The sequence below is a fragment of the Corvus brachyrhynchos genome, unplaced genomic scaffold (assembly GCF_000691975.1).
Source record: "Corvus brachyrhynchos isolate BGI_N302 unplaced genomic scaffold, ASM69197v1 scaffold43, whole genome shotgun sequence".
Lineage (NCBI taxonomy): Eukaryota > Metazoa > Chordata > Aves > Passeriformes > Corvidae > Corvus > Corvus brachyrhynchos.
The window spans coordinates 1,180,736-1,197,035 of record NW_008237353.1 but is presented as its reverse complement, the minus strand read 5'-3'; the positions used below and the strand labels follow the sequence as shown (position 1 = coordinate 1,197,035).

The 16,300-nt window shown below is 43.6% G+C and overlaps 1 protein-coding gene and 1 long non-coding RNA gene across 3 annotated transcripts in view; one reads left to right on the top strand and one right to left on the bottom strand.

Moving 5' to 3' along the window:
* The first annotated feature begins 1,012 nt into the window (after positions 1 to 1,012).
* Positions 1,013 to 16,294, top strand: LOC108445817. Its single transcript, XR_001860797.1, has 3 exons — positions 1,013 to 1,095; positions 3,556 to 3,560; positions 12,331 to 16,294. It is a non-coding gene; the product is annotated as an uncharacterized LOC108445817 (long non-coding RNA).
* Positions 1,476 to 16,300, bottom strand: part of PHACTR1 (phosphatase and actin regulator 1) — a 145,745-nt gene continuing 130,920 nt past the window's right edge. For both annotated transcript variants that reach the window (XM_017730649.1, XM_008630884.2), the window contains 3 exons: positions 10,094 to 10,234; positions 6,742 to 6,818; positions 1,476 to 4,619 (listed from right to left, as the gene is read on the bottom strand). In XM_017730649.1, the coding sequence (XP_017586138.1) occupies positions 4,604 to 4,619; positions 6,742 to 6,818; positions 10,094 to 10,234 (234 nt within the window). In that variant the 3' untranslated portion in view covers positions 1,476 to 4,603. The remainder of the gene's footprint in view (positions 4,620 to 6,741; positions 6,819 to 10,093; positions 10,235 to 16,300) is intronic.

The window sequence follows — 16,300 nt, the reverse complement described above, 5'->3', positions numbered from 1 at the left end:
CTTGGATATCAACTGGAAAATGCAACTGGTGCAGGAGTAACTGGGACACACAGGAACACAGGAAATGTCCCCGTCACCTCCTCTTTGTTTACAGAAGTTGTTCCAAGCTCGAGCAGACTGAACACCCGGGAAAAATAATTTGTCCCCTTTTTCTTTCCTGATTTTTTTATTAGCCTAGTCATCTCCCACAGCTATTTATACAAAGTGTTTTTATTTGCAGGCACATTAGGGAGCCCCCATTCACGTATAACTATGGGTTTCCACCTTGCCCATCTATGTTTATGAGTGCAAGCTTCACTGGGCATGTTGGAAGTGCTCCCCCCCTCTTGGTTTATAGTGTTTGCACTGCACAGGTGGTGCTGTAGGAATAAGGAAGGGTAACTTTGGTGAGTAGTTGCAGTGACGATAGAATGCAATGGTTATACGTGTATTAGGATGAGATATATTTGTGTAATGGGCTCACTGAATGGTTTAACATAAAATAGCTGAAAGTCTATTACGTTATTTCCCCCGCCTCTTCCTCCTCTTCTGATAATACCCAGAGTGTTCACTAGGAATTGCCTAGACACGAAAGTTGGCCTGAGCGCCTTCCCAGCAAACCTGCAGCCTGAAACTTCTTCACCCTGCAAGTACCTACCCAGTGGGGTGTAGGATGGGCAAAAGCCACAATGACCACATTCCCTCTGAGTCAGAATTGTGTCAACAGGCCCCTGCAACCCTCTGCTGGTGAAGGTGTGGGTAGGAGGGTGATGGCACTATTGGGATTCCTAACTGTCACTTTTCCCAAACAATCAAAACTTTTTTGTCCAGATGTTTAGGAATTGCTTTTTCAATCCCCATCATCTCCCCAGCCACCCCTTACTCCCCATTTCCTCTTCATTATTCCACAGGCTGCTGAACAGATGTCAAAACACTTGCACATTTTAAGTATTCAGGATTAGGTAGATTATAACAAAAACGCTTCTATTCCTTTAGATTATTGTCTCTGGAGATGGATGACTGGGAGAGCCATTTTTGTTCCACTTTGATTTTTCCGTTCTCTAAACCGGCTGTAATTTCTTTATTACCTATTAATCTCCTCCCAATCAGAATGAGGTACACATAATCCAGGTCAAAGGGAGAGAAATCATGACTGTTTGTTGTTTGGTTTTTTCTTTACCCCCAACAGAATCACAGCTCCTTTGCCATGGCAGAGATGGCTTTCACAGATGTGAAAACAATTCTCAAGAAACAAGATTTATAAAAAAAGGGACCAGCAGGTCTCCAGTCTGTGTGCAACTTCCCATGGATTCCAGAGGTGGGTGTGCACACTGAGGATATGCTGCAGTGTTCAGGCCCTGAAAGGCTGTTGTGGAATGCCTTGACGAAGGTTAACTTTGCAAACTGCCCAGACCCATTGAAGCTAAAAGCAGATGAAGCATCAGTTTGGTGATACTTACTACAGTGCCAAACACCTTGTATGGCTTCTTTCTCTTCCCCTTCCCCCTTTTCAGGAATAAACTCTATTTGCAACTAGGGAAAAATATGGCAATTCTTCCACTTGTGTCCTGGTGTCTGCTCAGCCAGGAGTTAATTAAAAACAACCCCAAAGAATTAAGAAAAAAAAAGCATGGCTGCATGGAGCTGCCCTGGGGACAGCACAAATCATGGGGCAAGGCTGAATGTGGCAACTTGCTGAGTGGTCAGCAGGGACCTGCCATAGGCTCATCTGGATGAAGGTGCTGGGGAATGTTTGGCCATCACCCAGGACTCGGATGTTACGTGTCTCAACCAGTGTTTGAGGGTTTATTTTTGGGTGCCAGACTGGGAGTGTGGGCACTGCTTGGGGCTGTGCCCATGAGGGACAGTGGCAGTGCCCAGACTGACCATTCCCCTGGGGATTCCGGCACTAACAATGGACAGCAACAGCCTGTGACTTCCACCTCCCTCGTCTTAATTTTATTAATAAAAATCCAACAAACCCTCACCTTTCCCTCCCACTAGCCTACCAAGTCCTGTGATTTCTGTCACCACTGCTCCTTAAATGGTGTCCCTTCCATTTCACAGTGATCCTCTAAGCTAGCAATGCCAGGGCAGATGTGAGATCCATGCTGGGAACACAAGGATTTGTTGTTCTTCAGAACAGCTCTGTTGCAGAGCCCTTTGCTAATGCAAGGTCTGCGCAGTCAAAAGCATAAAGGCTTTTTTCCCCTTTCTTAAAGCTCTGATGCATTCTTGTAATTTGTGTGCATATGTATGTGAATGAACTTATGGACAGGAACCCAAGGTTTTCATGAAGATAGCCCCAAAGCCGTGTATTCCTGGCTGGTACGTTAAGTGCTCTGCCTCTGCTGCACTGAGCTGATAACACTGCACATTGAAGGCTTCCACTACTGATGAACTTCTATCTAAAGCAAGTGTGAGCTGGTGATACAGGGATCACGGTGTGTTTCCTTAGAAATCATCACCCAGTCTGGGAAGCACCAGAAACCACCTGGTTTTTACTTTCCTTTGATCTTCCATCCTCCAACAGCCAATCCTCATTTAATAGCTAATAATCCATAGCATTGTAAGGATGGCTATGGATGAGAATGAAAAGCTTTTGCTTGTCTCTGATGGAGAGCCAATCTGCGAGGCACTGAGTGCCACCACCAAGTGTAGATGGAGGGCGTCACCCTCGCTGCCAGCGCTGTTGGGGCAGGCTGGGTGCTAGAGCCACTCCATGGGCTACATGCAGGTTCTTTGGCTGTACTCCTGCATCCAGAGGAGTGAGATGAGGCCTGAGAAGAGGCAGGAGTGTTGGCACTACACTGCACTGGCCATTAAATGCTCAAGTGTGAGAGGCTTTTCAGCCCGCAATCAGTGAAGGGCGGTGTTAGCATGGCACAGGGGGAGCTGGACAGGGAGCACAAAAGAGAGGATAGATACATGGAAGACAGTGAGAAATGAAAAATCAGTTAAAGAATAACAGAAATAACAATTCTGTAGTAAAAAACTTTGGCCTCTCTGTTCACACTGTCAAAGGAAAATAGCCATTGTGGAAGAAAAGGTGTCCTGAAGTAATAATCTGGAACTTCTTACAGTAATGTTGCTACAGTGCTTTTGGCCACCATCCCAAAACATGGCATAATAATGTCTTGTAAGAGCTTGAAAGGAATCCTGACAATGTTTGCCCCAGCTTGCTGGCATTATACTAGTTAAGGACTTAATTCTGGAAGGGGATGGCCTAAGTTCAGAAAAGCACTTAACTGTGTTCAGGTTCCAGTAAGCCTGTCAGACATTCTTGAAAGCAGTGAGGCTGTGTGTGCTTCCTTACTATAGAGCACACGCTTATGTTGGCAAGTAAACCAGGCCCAGAGCGACCAGCTCTCCAAGCTCTGCTTGGTCAGTTTGTGTGTTAAACCACTATACGAAAAATAAATTAAAACCAATAAATTCAGAACACCTCTGAATTACTGTCCTTATGCCTCAGCTGTGGGTACCAGTGACAAGTCCCACCATCCATAAGAATGCCCCAGACTCCTTTTGTTAGGCCAGGTAACACGCTTTGTCACGCTTTGTTCAGTGTGAGTTTAGGATCAGTTCTTTAGACACCTGATACAGAGATGGTAGATATCCTTCATGGAACCTCCAGCCCCTCCAGTTGCGTGTCCCTCTGCAAAGCTGGAGGGGAATCCCAGCCTTTCCTGCTGCCAGGGGCACGTTGGCTCTCACACAGTCACAAGGTTTGGGTGTAAGACAAACTACAAGCGGAGCAGATGCCATGCAGTGACCCTGAAGAGATGGGTTTTTGCTTGCTGGTCCTCAACGTTCTTGTCACTTACTGCTAATGGGCTCACAACTGGGTTTAGAAAATTATACTTCAAAGAGTTGGAAAACAAACAGTTGCTAGAACTGAAGCAGCCTTCAGTAGGGAGTCCTGCTCTTTAGAGGTGATACTTTTTTCTGCTTGGAAGCTGAACAATGTCTACTGATTGGCTGTAAACTTCTCCAGGGAAATAAATGCTTTTCTAGTCAGATGATATTCACAGACGGGCTGGCCCACGGAATAGTTTCGCTCCTTCACCATCCTCATAAGGTGCTCTCAGCTTGAAAGGAGTGTTTGATGTAAGTGCTTTAGTGCCATAGGGGCTCACCTTTTGGAGACTTCACCCAGGACAAGTGATTCCCTAAACACCATTTCAGGACTCTCTAGAGTTGATGACAGAGGCTTGTCAGGATGAGGGGTGCCTGAAGACAACAATGGTTGCATCACCAGCTGGGCTTGAACATGTATGGCAAATCCACATGCCGGGAAAGTCCTATACATAGATGCCAAGTCTTGGCATGATTCCCACCAGGGGTATTTTCTGTTACTGAAGCTTGAACCAGCAGGTCTGATGATGCTGCAGTACTCATCACATGTAAATACAATTCTCCTTTTCTTTAATATTTATTTTTCTACTCTTTTTTTTTTTTTTTTTTTTTTTTTTTTTTTTTTTTTTTTTTTTTTTTTTTTTTTTTTTTAAAAAGGCAGTTCGGAAGATTTACATTGTACGTAACAGGGAAGTGAATAATACCAGCACTTATGGTTCCTTTTAGTTATGTTTTGAAGATGGCATAGTAGTCAGGTAGAATTGATCTGCTACGGTCTGTGAAACCTGAAACGCAAGGGGAAAAAAAAAAGAGAAACAGTAAGATAATATCCTCACATATATATTGCACATAAAAACATTGGAGAACTAATTGCTACAGTGACACCATTAGACAGTTCAATTCCTGCAGCACTGACATCAGCCATGCTGGCAAGAGGACCCAAAGGAGACAGACACTCACACTTCCTTGGTCCTTGCCAGACTCACAGTTCATAGCCATAAGCTGTTTGCACCAAAATCTACCAGAGACATTCATACACTTTGGGTCCATCCTATGGGATCCCTGAGTGGGTGACAGCAGATCAGCTCACCCTCTTTCAGGCCACGCAAAGCCTGATTCTACAAAAATTGTCTGGTTTAGACAAACCTTATGCTATTCTGCCAGAAAGATTTACATACAGTTTAACTGTGATTATTCCTTCATGTTAGAGGCTAAAGAGACAAATGGAGCTAAAATGGCCACCCTTCCTGCAAGGCACCCTGTGTCAGAAGGCCTGGGTTTGTCAGATCTGCAAATACTTTTTCTAAGCTTTGATTTTTCAGTCTATTATGAATTAATTAATGAGTCCCACTAGTAAAGTGACACTCATTCTTTGCTCATGCCACTGCTTAATGACATGAAGAGCTCATTACCTTGCTAATGACTCTATAATGGTGATATATCTAAGTTTATTTAAGGGAATTACTCTCTTTTGTTTAAGCATGCTTCCTTCAAGTGCGTATTTCCCCAAGCCACTTGTCTAACCAGTAAGTCCTACTGTTCTTCAGGCAAACCCTTATTCCAGTGTCTGTTATATGAGCTATGGCTCTCTGTATGCCTGGCCCAGACTTACTGAGTCCAAGCTGCTCAGTGGCTTTCAGATACAAACTTTAAAGGGTCACTGCTCACTCTGGAAGAGAAGGGAAATACTGCGCAGAAACCTGTGAAAGCCAAGCAGATGGACAGACTTCTGGAAAACTAAACCAGTCTGTAGGTTGCAGAATGCTAAAGGCTTCATGGAATTCAACAGAACCCTCAATGGAGCTTGACTACTTGTAGCAACACCCCCTTTAAAACAGCCTCATCCTTTCTACATTTGTCACCTCACCCTGGAGGAGCCAAATGTCCTTCAAAGGCTCAGTCACCAGGGTCAGCAGATCTAGGCCAATTGTACATCCTAAGGCTTCTCCCAGACCTTGTGGCTCAGGAGCAGCTGGCTTGTCTCTAACAGCACTCTGTCTCTACAACCCCCAGTGCAACCAGCCTAGCACATGCTAGGATGGAGATGGGAGATCGTTTCTGCAAGGTAATATATGCATAATACATGTGGTGAATTTTAATATAATTATTAATTTATACACATAAAAATCCCCTAATACAAAATTAATTTTGCCTTAAGCTTTTCTGTATTTTTCCTAAAAGTACCGACTGCATTTTTCATGAGCACTGAGCTTATGAACACATTAATACAAGGGCAGCTCCAGTTTTGCACCAGATCTCACTGTCACTTGTCTTCAGTACCCCACACTTGTCTTTAAAGTCTAAAGTGTTGATTTGCTAAGGCCTGACTTCAGCCCTAGCCTGTCAGAGAGGAAGGTGGTTGGTTTGGGCTCATGGACAATTAATTCAGTCTCCACCTTTAAAAAAAGCCCAAGGTGTAAATAATAGTGCCTCTCTTACAGGGTGGATCTCGCTGTGCCCCACTGTGTCACCCACGGTCAGACATGGAGAACAAGACTGAGAGATCTGTGGGTGGGAACTGCGTGGTGTGGAACAGCAGCACACTCGGCAGGGCTTAGTGTGTGCTCATTCAGACTTTGCTACGTGCTCCACAAGGGTTCCCTGTCCTCCTTCAGACACCAACACTTTTTTTAAACTTTTGTTCTCAGAAGAACAGACATGCAGCATGATGATTTAAAAAAAAAAAAGGTTATACTTCATTAAACGGCACGTGCCTGCATAATGCCACATAATGGGGCAGCATGTGTTCGTCTGTGTGAGTTGCTTTTACAGCCTGTAATTCTAAATGTTGTCTAGACCTCATGGTGTGTTCAGTGCATGTTGGAGAAACAGCTGCTGGCTTTGTTTTTTTTTTTTGAAAACAGCAGTATTCATTTACAGTCTTAAAAAATTAATCTCCCAGCTTACCTTGTTAGATGCCTACTTAATTCATGAACTTCCATTTCAGAGCTTTTAAATTCATTAAGCTCTTTTCGAATGGCTGCCTGCAAAGGACAAATAAACTCATAAATGTATAAATGAGAGAGATCAAAATAAGTTCACTTTGTTCTCAAAACAGTATATTAAAAGTAAAGCAGATAGATAACATCAGAGAGACAAACAAAGACTTTAAAATGTGAAAAGGAACAGAGATAAGCATGTTCTAAACCACATAAAGGGAAGAGAGATGCTTCAGTGGAATGGCTCAATTTGAAAACATATCACAGACAATGCAGGTACAGAACCCAATTCTGGCTTATTATGTAAACCTTTACATGTACAAAATCCAAATTAGTGCAAGCACGAGAAAAAAACCTGTGCACTGCAGTTTGTGAAACACTGTGATCTAGACTGGGCCCAGATCCTGACAGACTTGTGTTTGAGATGTCTTCTGCCTCTATTGGTCCTGAATTTCCTCGGGTGAAGTTACCTAAAGCGACTCATCTTACTTGGGAAGGGAAGAGGGATACCTGACTCCCTGCCCTCTACTCTGCCTCGAGCTGTGCCCCTCTGCCCTGCTCCTCCCTTCTGACCCAGCTGTGCTATTTATTGAACTGATTCAACAAATTAACCCAGCAGAAAACCTGCCATGATGTGGGGGTATTCAGCCTCTGTGGCTTGTCTGTGAGGGAAAAGCAAACCAGGGGCACTGGCAGGAAGAGAATTATTGAGGAATAAATAAAACAGAGGGTGTGACTTGGAGGGACGCAGCTGCATGGTAGAGATGGTGCTCAGCACAAATGGCTCAAGTCTCAGGCCCAAAGTCAAGACCTCTGACAGCACTGTGATATTTGTAGCTCATGAATGATTTCACTGTGAGCATTTGGAGGGGATGTGCAAGGTGTCTGTTGCAGCGAAACGCTCCCATGGGTTCAAGGTGTGTGCACTGCCTTTCTGTGTGATGCTGAAAACATCAACATCAGAGGTGGAAAGGGGGTGTTCCAGTAAGTGGTATTCGTGTCTGTCAGGAATTTTTCTCAGTGAAGGAAATCTAAACCAGTATGAGCAGCATGAGCCCAAAACAGGACTTTTGCAACAGCCACTGATTTGGTCACCAACTACCTTTGCTTTGACAAGCCCTAAGTGGTGGATTTTGCAAGTATTTTTCTACAGAAAAGGCCCTTTCTGCTCCTTCTGCACAGCTTTGGTTTCTTATTTCCCTTAGAAGTGCCTGTCAGGTGCTGCCTCATCCATCAGGACAGAGTGATGGCTATGCAGCAGCTCCAGGGCTGCCTTCAGCAGACCAATCTGCTACTGAAGTGACTGCGAAGGAGGCCACAGGGGCTGCTGACTCCTACAGGGACTGAGATCTATTACCCCTCCCTCCTTTGTCTGTTGGAGAGATGCAAAAATGTCCTTTTCCTTCTCCCAAGAGTCAGACCTGCTAAAGACAAACTCTTGATTGAAGGCAGTTCCCTTCACGCAGCACACAAAGCAAGATTTACTGGCAAACAGAAAAGCCCAGATTTTATTGCTAAAATCTGTTTTTGCAATAAATCTGGCCTGTGCTGACCAGTGAAGACAGCTATTGAATCACAGCTCTGGAAGAAAATAATCCTATATAGGATGATGCAGCTTTGTTTCAATCTGTCTGGCTATTTTTTCCAACAGTGGACATAGTGTTGAGGAAAAGCAGGTCATCTGAATGGCAGAAATCAGAATATTACCCACAAGACCCAAACAAAAACCGATCTATCTGCTTCCTTATGCCATAAAGGGCATTAATATTAGAATGACAAACATCTCTTCTTCTGATGGTGCTTTGCTAAGAAGAGGTTAATCTGAAGGACTTAACCCTTTTCTCTGACTACTTAACTTGCACATGCATTAAAAAAAAAGTGACATCAAAGCCTTAATACTAAACTCTTTACTAGGTTACATTTTATAGTGATATTTAATGTTTGTTCTTTTCAGAGACACAGGATGAGGAAGGACTTGTCTGGAAATCAAATCTCCATGTCCAGCTGAAGTTTCTCCATGCCTTTCATCCCAGACAGGGATCTCTCAAAGGCTGCAGAACCAGTTGCAAGATTTATTCCCTCCCTCATCTACCAATTAAGAGAATAAAACTAAGTCAGTTCACTAATATCTTACCAAATATGGGGAGGTAAAATGAGAAAAGCTAATTTAACCCAGTATATTATGGTCTATGCACAGTCCAGAGGAAGTTTTTCTTTTTTTCAGATCAATTTATGCTACATTAACTTAACCAAAGCTAAACTAAAAAAAATCCCTCTATCAAGGAGGAGACCAATGCCACAAAACTATACAAGTCCTTTGGTTGACTTATACAAGTATAACAGGCTGTCCTTTGTGAATAAAACCAAGAGCACCATAGATGAATGGCATGGCTGGATATTCTGCTAATTCTCTAAACATTGGACATCATGCTCTCCATTGCTGAATGAGTGAATTTCATGGCAAAGAAATAGTCAAGACTTGAACTCAGGTATCTGAAAGTCTTTAACATTACAAGGGCATCATAGAGTGACTGTAAGATTCATGACCGAATCACTGAGCCTCATAGTCTTCGCTTCTTATAACATCCATAAAATCTTTTAGATCTTTTTCCCGAGGTCTCATTAAGACCCTCAGCATGTGACTGATATAATTTGCCAGCAATTTAATCCCTCTGCCATCAATGCCAACACCAGAGACACCATTTAGTGGAAATGTTCCACCAGTGCTCAGAGGGCAGTGCCATCAATACCAAACGTGTGTCTTCTTTTCATCTGCAGGTCTTGTGTGGTTTCAGTTCACTGCTTAAAATACTCTGTGGCAGAAATCCTGAGAAAAGGTCCCTGTTGTAACACAGTAGAGAGAAGTGACTTGGCTTTGGAGGGATGGAGGTACCTTTGCCAAATGGACCTGCTGGCATTTCCACACCCAAGCCTGTCCTGTCCTGGCATGGCCATTCTGGCACACACTCCTGTCTCACTGCTCTGCTAAGTCTTGCCAGAGCTCTCAGCTGGCAGCATAATGTGGCAAAACCAAAACTGACAAATAACAGGGCTGTCATCAAGACCTTTCCTCAAGGGGCTTGGGATTCCTTCCCTCCCCTTGTTTCCATGCATACAGAAACCTTCTTGCCAAAGATTTATGCTTCAAACAAAGAAACAAACCTTGTGAATGGGAAAAAACCACATGTGTGTTGGGAAGGAATGTCAGGTGGATGTTTACTCCTTGACAGCCATGGGACCTGTGAGACCCAAGGGATGCTGTTTGCCACAACATGCCCTGGCTGTTCAGGCCATGGCTCTCCCAGAGTTGCCCCACTTACTTTGTCAGCAGCTGTGAGTCGTGTCCAGGGTTTGTCCGCCCTCCTGTCGTAGTCTTGCGCGTCTGCCACTTCCACGTAGTCACTGAAGCGGATGAGGATCTTCCTCTCACGTAGCTCTTCTACTGTGGGCCTTTGACTCAGCTGCAGGTTTGAGGAAGGAGTGGGAAAAGATATCAGGACTTTGCTTTTGCCCTACAGAGTGCTGCTTGGGGATTTATTTTACTACAACTGATGTTACAGTAATAAGAGGGTTCGGACATTCCTTTGTTTTTTGTGCTTTGTTTTTATTGGCCTTTCACAGAATTGCTACCTGGGAAATGCCTCTTGTTAGAACACCTTGAATATCATCTCACCTTGCTGCCAGAGCAGCCCACTGTTCTTTGAAAAACTGAGACCCCAATTCCCAGCTGAGCTTGATCACACTTGGCAGAAACGAGATGCAAGAAAGTCTCCCAGTGCACTGATGTCCCAGGAAGAGACAAAGACCACGATACAACTTTAAAACTACCTGCACACACTGTGCACTTTCCAGCCTTCTGCTGCAGTTGTCTGTAGTTCTGCACTGCCTGGGAAGAGTCAGGCCAAGCCATGGAGTGGCTCCTGCCCTGAATTATGTGCAAAAGGTGAAAAACAACTTTCTTTATCATTCTGATATTCTGCAGACCTGTCCTTACCTCCAGAAAAGGCAGACAGGATGATTAAGTCCTCATTGAACTTTTTGCTGTATTTATTGACAGCTGTGGTTTGTGTCACAGCATATTTGACTTTTAGAAGTTCCTGTTGTATGCTACAAGCCAAAAAAAAAAAAATGGCAAGGGTGGATTGTATCACGTCAGGAAAGCATGTTCATTGTTTCAATGCATTTCTTTCAAATTCCACAGCAGAATAGGCAGCCACAGTCAAAACTCCTCTTAAATTAGTGTGCTGATAGTCCACATGTCGCACAGCCAGTTACATGGGCAGGGACAGGAGTTGGCTTTCAGGGGGCAATACTCCTTGGATGCACAGCATGCTGGCGAGTGTCAAAAGCAATTACACAATTGTTTCCAAAGAAGGTGCTACATAAATGTGTGCACGTGGCTGTAGGTTAGCTGAAAAGTTTCACTGTTAGAGTAGAACATTTGTAACCAGGATAACATCAGGAAAAATAATATCCTGATAATAATTTCCTACACGGTATATGATGCTCTTCCCACTCACTAGAAGTAGATGTGTTTGAAATACTTTACCCTTGTGAAGGGTGAAAGGCCTAAATATTTAATAAAATGCTTGAGATTCTGTTCTGCAACATTATTTATGTTCCTGAATCCACCTTTCTTCCAAATTAAGTATCTCAGTTTCCCGCATTTTGTCGTCCAGGGAGATCTAAAACAGCCAGGATACTGAGTGAAGGATGAAAAATCCCTCCTTTCTTCAGCATTTGGGTGGAGCTCCACCACCCTATCCTGCATCTGGCTGTAGGCGTGTGTGCTTGTTCTTGGCACGGTTGGTTGTCTTTCTCTTCTTTGTTTAGAAAAGATGATTGTGATGGGAGGTGGCAGTGGGGCTGCTCTCCTTGCACCAGTATCCCTGAGCATGCACACACAAATTGGGTTCAAACACCTCATGTGGAGGTGGTCTGCAGAGCTGCACTAATGTTCTGCCTGTGAGATGCTCAGGAGAACAGGAGTGAGGATGGAAAAAAGATGCACTGACTCTTGTGCCAGTGCTCTGGCTGTGAAAGAGTCCTGAAATCCATGGCTGATATCACATAATTCATGTGTAGCCATAAATCTACATATATTTCCATATATAAATACACCCACACAAAATATATTCAGTACATTACACCAAAGTGCCAGTCTGATCATGCTAAGTGTAAAGAGAGAGACAACCACGTTAAGTCATTTTCTAAAAGCCATTAATTAAAGCTACATTATTTGAATGGTTAACAAATTTCCCTGCCTTCTTCTCATGCCATTGCAGAGATTTCCAGTGACCTTCTAAGTGTGAGGGTCTTGCAGTATCTTTGGGCTGCCCAGAGCTCCCTTAACTCTTGAATAGCTGGGGAACCAGCTTTGCAGGACAGACTGCAAGCAGCCCACTGCAGGTGTCTGTTCAGTGTGTGTCCACGTTGAGGGCACAGCTCATCTGAGATCTCGCCTTGCAGTTTATTTTTATGATGTGTGAGCTGCGGTCTCTTGGGTCTAAATTGCTTAATGCTACAGAGTCCTTCTCGAGCAACGCCTGAGAAGGAGCTCTTCTAACAGACAGAAAGAATAGGGCACATTCAAAAACTCCAGGACAAGGACATGGCCAAGGGCTCAATGTCCATGGCATGAGAAATGAAGCAAACCCAAGCACCACCATCAGGTAAAGTGGAGGGGGACTTACTCTTGCCACTCTGGTCTTGGGATTTAGTCAAATGTAAAATGCTGAGTTTGCTCCATTTCAGTCACAAGGAAGCCTGTTGTCTTGGCACATCATCATTGCCTGCTCTGTTACTTCATTAAAACGTTATAGTTGTTATTTAAGGAAGAAACCAAGCTGAAAAATTACAAACCCTAACCAGCAGCACACACAACCCCCTCTCTCCTTTGCTCCCCACCTTCTGTGGCAAAGACATAGGAGCAGGATGTGATGAAAATGCCCTGAAGACCTTTCCCTCTGACTATAAATGCAGTTTATCCAAATTAGCCACTAACCCTTTTTTCTTCTCTGACCTTTCTCCTCCCCACTGCCTTCTCTCTCACCTCTCTCTGATGAGTCCCACCTCTCCCAAGAGTTCATTATTTTCAACAGCCTTTGCTGGTGCAAGCCAGCGGAGGCCAGTTAAAGAAAAGCTTGAACATCTTCAAGCAAGGGAGACTTATCCCAGAGAGGCACCAGTGAACAGAGAATTTAAATTGGACCAGGGCAGGAATTTACCAGGAGCAAAGATTTCAGATTATTGCATTCATTTTAAGAAACAGCCACACCTCTTCAGTTTCGTAGTCAGTATTACAGCTCTGAGAGATTTCATTTTGGAGGCAGACCTCCGAGAAAAATAAGCTATTGGCAGGGGGGGATAGGAAGCAGTAAACAGCTCTGGGGATTGGGGAGCATGGTGCCAATTAAGAGAAGTTAGGTAAAGAAGAGTTCTATTCCACTTTGCAAGTGATTTGTACGTGTTCTGTTAATCCAGGCTACAATTCTCTCTCTGTAATGGACGTCCCCAGGGGACATTCAGGCCTGTGTTAATTGCCTTGGTGCTTGGCCAAGTTCGTTGTGGTTCAGAGAAGATACATTCTTGGTAGTAATTCCTGGGGGCCCAGATCTCCCTGTGGATGTAACCCATCCAGAGGGCCCCGCACATTAATATTCCTTGAATGGGCTGGGGCTCAAGACCAGTGCTCAGAGAAAAAACCTTCCTAATCTACATGTCCTTCCACTCAAATGATGCCAGTCCACATGTCCAAAGGTGCTCAGTGGGCCTAAGGGGCAGGGAGAGAGAGAGGACAGAGCCGGTTGGGCATCTCAGGTGACAGGCAAATATGCTTCCCCTCTCCTTCCTCGGGCAGGAGGGACATGAGCTACTGAGAAACTTAGCCAACAGCATGTGCCTCCATTTTGTTATTTGAATGGCAGCTATTTCTCACCCCAATTAATGTGGAGCTAGATGAGTCTGAGAGGATGGAAAGTGCTAAAAGGGGCAGCTCGCTATAGGTCACCTGATTTCTTTATAATTTTTTTTTTTTTTAGAAATTGCCTGTCCAGATGATGAATTCAGCTGGATATTTATTGCTGACTTTAATAAGGCATCTAGACTTAGCAAGGTAATCTTACTTATTACAGCATGTCGTGTTACAACTTATCATCATAACAGCTGTAACAAAATGTCAGTGCTGAAGGAATTTTAAGAACAGCTTTTTTATGGATGGAGTGGGTTCTTCCCTTGGAATTGGAATATTGCCACCAGAAAAACTGGGGGCAGTAGCAGTTTCTGTAGAGCAAGGTCAAAAGTCTCATCAGTGGCTTCTACAGAATCCATTTCCCTTCTTATTCTCAACTACACAGGTTTACAAAAGAGGCAACATGGCAGAGTTTCTTTATGTTGAATTTACCCTGCGGGCATGTGTGTGCTTGAAAACTCAGTGCAAACAGAAAGGGCTGCTGGGCAACACACTTGCTGTGCTCAATTAAACTTCTGCTTGATCTGAGGTTTAAAATCCTTTGGTAATAAGACTTCAGTACAAACCGACAGAAGGAGCTTGCCACTCTGCTGTAAACACGACGACACATCTGGGACAGGCTCGTGAAAGACACAGCTGGGGAATAACAACTATTTTTGCAGGATTCACTTGCTGGTTGGCATTTCTAGTTGTTATCTAAAACACTTGCACACTTTATTCACTTCTTTTCTCTAGTGATTTCTGAGCTTTTATGATGGTATGTTTGGTAGGTGAGAACAAAATCTGTTGTTAGATCAGCCCTGCAGTTCTTTCATTAAAATTACATGTGTCACTAGAACAATTTACAACAGTTTAAACAGATGATCCAAATCAAACAATGCTAAGCTGTGTTGCTATCAACCTCAGAAGTGTGGGGGAGAAAAATCTTTACTAGAGGGAAAGCCAGAAAAAGACTAAAAGGTATGTGACCAGGAAGAGGGGTATGAACATTAAAGAGCCAAATGCCAGGGCCTCGGACTGCTGCTGCTGCTCTCCCTGTTGCTCCTGCTTAAAAGTGCAAACAAGACAAAGCAAGAAATCTCACAGAAGACTGCTGAGGTTTTACGGAGCAGACACTGATGTGAAGCAGTGGCAGCCTGGGTGCTTTAGCTGAGCTGTGGCCTCTGCCTTTGACAAACAATTCCTGTGCTCGGAACCTTTCCTAGAGGATAGTGGAGGATGGGAAGGGTGTGGCGACGATACCGGATCAGTCAGCAAGCCCTCACTTCTCAGGCAGCACACTGGGTATGGGGAGCTGCGCTCTGTATCTGTTACAGCCACTCCTCAAACGGCATCAAGCTCTGCACTGGATTCCTGCACGTGTTTACCCTTCAGTGTACAGGGAAATTGAAAGCCTGGTAAAATGGTATTTCCAGCCTTTGTGCAGAGCCTGAAGCCCATGAAACATCTGCAATGCAGTTAGGATCTTTTCTTTCAGGCAGTGCTAAGAGGGAATGCAAAATCATCCCACAAAGTCATTGTGGTCAGGAATATAGGTGTTTTACAAACAGTATTATGGCTCTCTAGTTCCTGCAGACAACAGCAGTATCTCCCTACCAGTGACCAAGAATTCCACTTATTTACATGAACTGAGAATAAAGCATGAGATTTTTAACCACGGAAGAAAGCAATTCAGTTCTCCGAATGTAACCTTTCCACACATATTTAAAGACCTTTCCTTGTTATTATTGATACCATGAAAGCTGTGATCACATAGGTCAAAAAAACTAAGCCATCTAAAACTGTACAGAAAGGGAATGGTGCTGCTTCACAAGTATGTGAGTTTCTAGGGGGCTTTCTTCACCTCTGGAAATAGGAAATATATCAGTGGTGAAAGAAAGTTTATCTGCAGTAGCAGGATGGATTGTTCATGGTGTATGTTTGGGCATCTGCAGACATTTATGCCAGCTGCAAAACCGAATGTGTGTATCTAAAATAACTGTTCTTCAGTTTTAAGAGTAAATGACTTTTGAATCAAGTGATGCTGTTTTGTTTGTCCGTCCCTGCCAATACAAGATTGTTTTCTGCACTATATGCTTTTTTGCAAATGCTTGTTTCTATTTAGTTTAAAATGCCTCAGTTGACAACCCCCCCCCCTTTCCAGAAAATGTTTCGCTTCCAGTTTTATGAGGGTTTTTTTTTGGTGGAATTTTCAAAACAGCATTGCTTTAACTTTGCTCTCTGTAATGGCTAAAAAAGCCATTACATTTACAAGAACATTGGTCCTTGTAAATGCTGGCCTCTATCCTTCGCTGTTCAAAACTCCTTCAGTTATGAAGACTAGATCGTCTTTTGTTCTGTTTGAAATGTTACCAGCAGTAGCCTGAAAAGTGGTTTCCTTTGCTCTCTGTGGACTTAGACCCTGCAACATTGCCGATTTCTTTTAAAGATTTTTTTTTAAGACTTGTTTCACACTCTACTTTTGAAAATGGTGCTGAGAAAAAGGAAAAAGACAAACAACTGTGCAGTAGGGATAAAGTTACAGTAGTGTCATAATACGATCAAAGTTGCTTCTCAC